At 42.0% G+C, this 6,000-nt stretch overlaps 1 protein-coding gene across 6 annotated transcripts in view; it reads right to left on the bottom strand.

Annotated features, from left to right (window-relative positions):
* The window catches only part of cacna1bb (calcium channel, voltage-dependent, N type, alpha 1B subunit, b), a 337,484-nt gene that overhangs the window by 219,117 nt on the left and 112,367 nt on the right, over nt 1–6,000 (bottom strand). For all 6 annotated transcript variants that reach the window (XM_049466430.1, XM_049466432.1, XM_049466431.1 and 3 more), the window contains exon 6: nt 3,885–4,072. In XM_049466430.1, the coding sequence (XP_049322387.1) occupies nt 3,885–4,072 (188 nt within the window). The remainder of the gene's footprint in view (nt 1–3,884; nt 4,073–6,000) is intronic.

Genomic DNA, 6,000 nt, shown 5'->3' on the forward strand with positions numbered 1-6,000 from the left:
TCTCAAAGTTTATTTCAGTCAGTGGCACATTTGTGTTTTCCTTTGCCAAGGTAGCAATACAGCAGAAATTGACCTTAACACACCTTATTTCCAGATCTTTGTGCCCATCGGTGTAGATATATTCATAAACACTGTTGCTATTTGAACAAAGCAGGTGAAAAGCATGTAAAAGATAAGAGAATATAAGGCCCTTGATTTGAGGTTAAGCTTTTGCACAGTGTCCAAAGCAATCCTGGCTGTCTTTATGCTATGAAAGCCTTCAGGGAGCCAGAGACTTTGCATTGGGGGTCCGACACACTTTTGGGCTTTTAGATTAGAGGAGGGTGCTAGCAGGCTGGCAAGGTTTCACCTGGCCTCCTCTCACTTGCTGCAAAATGCTAAAATGCATCACAGTGCCAGAGCACAGTGGGGGGTGGCATATGCCCCTCTGCTCCTGCTTCAGTGCCAGTGTGTAGAAGAAAAGGAACACATTAGGAAAAGCTGCTTGCATTCTACACCCAGCTGCACTGCCACACTGCCTCATTCACTCTACTACTCACTCACCATGTCTCTCACCCTCTCGCTCTCTCTCTCTCCTCCAGTCAGAGTGTTTCTCACACACAGAGCTAAGTGAGCGGAGTGTTCTCACTATAAGACAGACAGTCTTTACTTGAGAAGCTGAGAACACACTGTGATTTGTGTTTTTTCTCGTAGCGTAGACGTGTTTCTTCAGAACGTTCAGCACCTCTTTACCTCCTTAAGCACTTTTCAGACCCTTTCTGTGTGTGTTAGTCTGTTGCTGAGCAGAGTTGGAGTGGATTTAGAAAGAGTTGCCAAAAGTATTCAATCACTCAAGCAGCCGCATCCAAGCCTTACATCACCAAGCGCAATGCAAAGTGCCGGATGCAGTGGTGGGAAGCACGCCACCATTGAACTCTAGAGTAGTGTATACTTGTTCTGGCAGTCCAATGGATGAATGAATGAATGAATTTCAACTTATATAGCGCCTTTTCTAGAAACCCAAGGACGCTTTTACAATTAACACGTTTTACACACAAGCACATTACACATTAACACTCATCCACAGAAGCGGCAGCCAATAGCGCACAGCGTACTCTCAACCGGAAACGACCGTACACCTGGAGGACTGCATCGGGCACTACAGCAATTTCCCAGGACAGAGTGCCAATCCGTATCTGGGCACAGTCATACACACTTACACACACACACACACACACACACACACACACACACACACACATAAATACATACCACACACTTTACACATCGCACCAGATCAATTTAGAGAAATCAATATTTCTGGACAATTTAGAGTATCCAATTTTACCTGATCTCCATGTTTTTGGACTGTGGGAGGAAACCGTAGTCCCCGGAGGAAACCCACGCAGACACAGGGAGACATGGAAAGTCCACCCAGATAGGGACTTGAACCCAAGACCCCAGTGCTGGGAGGCGAACGTGCTAACCACTAAGCCACCGTGTCACCACAGAGTCTGGGCTTGGCTGTTGCCAGGAGAACGTTACTTGTCTGACTGCCTTGTGCCAGTTGTACAGTTTGGCGGAGGAGGGATAATGGTGTGAGATTGTTTTTCAGTAGTTGGGCTCAACCCTTTAGTTCCATTAAAAGGAAGTCTTAATGCTTCAGCATGCCAAAAGAGGGTCGGACAATTTCATGCCCCCAACATTTCAGGAACAGTTTAGGAACAGCCCCTTCTTGTTCCAACATAACTGCATACCAGCGCACAAAGCAAGGTCCATAAAGACATTGATGAGCAAGGTTTGTTTTGGAAGAACTTGACTTGCCTGCAGAGTCCTGACCTCAACCTGATAGACCAGCTTTAGGATAAATTACAGTGAATATTATGAGCCAGGTCTTCTCGTCCAACATCAGTGTTTGACCATCAACTGAAAACGATCAGATTAGATTAGCGTGTTCCCAGAATACAGTAGACAGTATTTTCCAAATGACTCCAAGAAATGACAACCAGTGAACCAACAACAGGGTCTTAAAGGTCCAGAGTGTAGGCAGGCACATTAGTGGTGCAAACAGGGGTTAGATGGCTTGCTCAAAGGCACCCAGAGATTAAACCAGCAATCTTTTGTTTACATTCCTGTTTTTCTGAACCTTAGGCTATATGCATATCCTGGTTTAGAAAGCTAGGGTCAGAGTGCAGGGAGTAAAGAGGTCAAAAGCCTTGCTCGAATCGCCTAACACCGACAGTGTGGCGAACATGGGTATTGAACACACAGTCCTATGAAAAATGAAAGTGTCATGTTGACATGGTTGGAAACCCCATGTGACTCCTGTTACCCAATCAAATTGGGTCGATTGGTGATAAATCTGGTGACCAGGCAAGCTAAGAAAGTGTTGCAATCTGATGCAGACACTCATTGGAAACCTTTGCTGTGTGTGGGCGAGCAAACAGAAACCAGATACCAAACAGAAACTGGATTCATTGCTTGAGATGATGCAGTTCTAGTCCATGGTATTCCAGGTTTCCTGTTCACGACACCACTGCAAATTAATGTGAAGTTGGCTAGCTGTCCGACAGCCTAGACAATGGGCAAGTCCAATGCTACACCCTACTTCAAAGTCTTTCAACTAGGCAAAATGTCTTTGTGTGTGTGATAAAGCCATGTTTAGCAGTTAAGGATCTCTCCCAGAAAGCACACTACCCAAAGGTAGCTTCTAAGAGCATTTTGATTAGACAGTTGGCAAAGCAATTTTAGGCCCTTTTGTGGCCCAGGGCCCTATTTTGCACCATGCAGCTTGATTTGGTGCGCGTCAGTGTGTTTTTGCTATCGTACCGACAGTAAAAATGCACCTTGCACTGTGTGAAACATAAATCGGCATTTATCATATTTTACTGACTATAAAGAGAACTGGATTATAAGGCGCATTTTAAGAGACAATAGTAAGGAACAAGGGTGTCACCATGTTAGCTGGGGGAGATGACTAAGTAACCTGTAATTCTTAAAAAAGACATTTTCTTTTAAAGTCAAACGAGGACTGGATGTTAATGTACATAGATTTCTCTCCTGAAAACTGTTCATTTTGATGAGTAAAGCACTTCTGTTTATTTAAAGTAAGCTTAGATTTCCAACATTTTCAACAGCCTGGTTAGCTGCAGCGCTAGCCATGGTTGGCAGAGCTTTGCCTTAGCCATGGTTAGCAGCGTTTAACTATAGTAAATGCCTCCCGACAGCACTACAATGAGCAAACCTTAGTGTTCCAGTAAAACAGGATGCTAGCAGCTAGCAGTTCTATTTTATTTTGTACCCTATGTACAGGCATAGGGCATGTGCAGCACGCCTGCATTGCCAAGATAGCAATAAACGGTCAACGTCTATCTAGGCTTTTTTCAATCAGTGGTGCATCAGTATTTTCTGTTGCCAAGATAGCAATATGTACAAATTGTCCCGGAACACAGCCCATCACTAATATTAAATATTAGTAAGATAGCAATGAGCATCTGATCTTACACCCATTGCACTGGCCCCAGTATTTAATCAGAGCACACCTGTAATCGTTTACATATCTTCCTGAGATATGACCACATGCCAAAGCTTGACCATGACAAAACAGCACACACTCAATATTCATATCAGAACACACAGTATGTAAGTTTTATTACTAGCAGAGACAGTCAGTCCCCCTGCAGATTTCAGAAGTTTGACAAGCAGAACAGAACATGTCAAGCCTTTCTGAGCTGTAGTGCTACACACACACACACACACACACTCCAAGGCCTTGGAGATTAAATATACCACAATCTGCATTCTCTTTGTGTGTGTGTGTGTGTGTGTGTTGGGAAGGGCAGGTGTACATGAGAGCCTGTGTCTGCTCATATAACGTGACATTAAATATATATATCTATACTCACGCTATACAGCACATCAACCCATCCCTCCATGGTGATGCACTGGAAGACGGTGAGAACAGCGAACAGGATGTTGTCGAAGTTCGTGATGCCATAGTTTGGTCCTTTCCAGTAAGTTCTGCACACCGTACCATTGGGACAAAGTCTAGAGGGAGCCTCCGTCCCACACGGCCAATCTGATGCCAGTTCTCCTACAAACACAAACACACACACACACACACACAGATGATGTAGGATGAATGTTGTGAGTTGTGTAATAACCAGGTTGTTGATAAAAGACTGTGCACCTCTTTTTCCACAGAATTCCATTTATATATCTGTCACACCTTAGCCTGTGTCTGTCCAATGTCTTTCCTTTTTTTGGTTCCTTCCTGCTCCTGTCCTCTGTTCTTTTGTTTACCTTTCATGTTTCCCAGCTATGTGCTACTGTTGTGTTTTGGTCTTGTCTCCGCCTTTGCCCCGCCTTGTCATCTGTAACTCCTCCTGTCTCATTTGTAACTCCGCCCCCCTCATTACCTCCACAGGTGTCCCTAGTGTGTGCCTGTGCACAAATATCCCATGTGCTCCTTTGTTCTGTGTCGTGCTTTTTGTCTGACCGTGTCCTGTTATTCTGTCTGGATCTATTTATCTGCATTTTGTTTAGCCTCATACCTGCTGTGTTTTTTCTCTTCAGTTTTTTCCAGGTTTGCTTTATATAGTTTATATAGTTTGTTTTAGTCTTTTAGTTTATCCTCTGTTTCATAGTGTTTTGTTTCAGTTACCTTTTATTTATATTATTCCATAGTGTTTTGTTTTTAGTTTACTCTTTCTAATATGAAAAAATAAAACCGACTTGCGCTTGCATCCTGCCTCCTCTTCGTTACAATATCTCAAGATATTGATCCAGAGATTTGTTATGTAGTTTTTGTAAATTATAGATACATGGCGTACATTGTGGTTAGATGTTCTAAATTCCCTAAGACTCACCCCCCAATTTAACTTACTAAAGTGACTGCTTTGTTACTTAGCATGGTAGCGCTAAAATCAAATAAATAGAGTAAATAAATCTGCAGTAAAGAATATCGGTTGTTAAATTCTGTGAAACTAAAACACCAATAAATCCATAATTTCTGTTATTTGCTTATTTAGGAGTATTTTATCCTCTTTAGGAACACAGATGTGGTGTAGTGTAGAGAACTGTCTTCTGATACATCAAGTATCTCAGAATCACATAATTGTGATATCATCGATATCATGGGCACCGTATCGTGATAATATCATATCAGGAGATATACTGTATAATATAAATATACAGTTCTGGACAAAATTAAAAGGCCACTTCAGTTTCTGAATCAGTTTCTCTGATTTTGCTACTTACAGGTTTATGTTTGAGTAAAATAAACATTGTCGTTTTATTCAATAAACTACAGACAACATTTCTCCCAAATTCCAAATAAAAATATTGTCATTTAGAGCATTTATGTGCAGAAAATGAGAAATGGCTAAAATAACAAAAAGGATGCAAAACTTTCAGAGTTTAGAAATAAATTTTTGGTGGAATAATCCCGGGTTTTTAAACACAGTTTTCATGCTTCTTGGCATGTTCTCCTCCACCAGTCTTACACACTGCTTTTGGATAACTTTATGCCACTTCTGGTGCAACAATTCAAGCAGTTCAGTTTGGTTTGATGGCTTGTAATCATTAATCTTCCTCTTGATTATATTCCAGAGGTTTTCAGTTTGGTAAAATCAAAGAAACTCATCATTTTTAAGTGGTCTCTTATTTTTTCCAGAGCTGCATATTGGTCACACAAAACTCTCTAGATATACAAACACATACACACTTATGCAGACACACACACACACACACACACACACATAAGCACATTTACACACTGGCATACAAACACACACACACACACACGCTGGAGTGCAGCACCTGCTGATGCTGCTGATTGAATGGTCGTGGCGGCTGCAGCTGGGTGCATGTTAACAGCTCAGCCTCTGAACACCAGGAGCATCATTTACAACACAGGCTAATTACACACACACACACACACACACACAGCATCATACTGAAATAACTCACATGTACACACACATGCACATACTGTACATTAACAACCTGTCAAAACCTCTC

Source organism: Astyanax mexicanus, chromosome 17, assembly GCF_023375975.1.
Source record: "Astyanax mexicanus isolate ESR-SI-001 chromosome 17, AstMex3_surface, whole genome shotgun sequence".
In the NCBI taxonomy this organism is placed as follows: Eukaryota; Metazoa; Chordata; class Actinopteri; order Characiformes; family Acestrorhamphidae; genus Astyanax; species Astyanax mexicanus.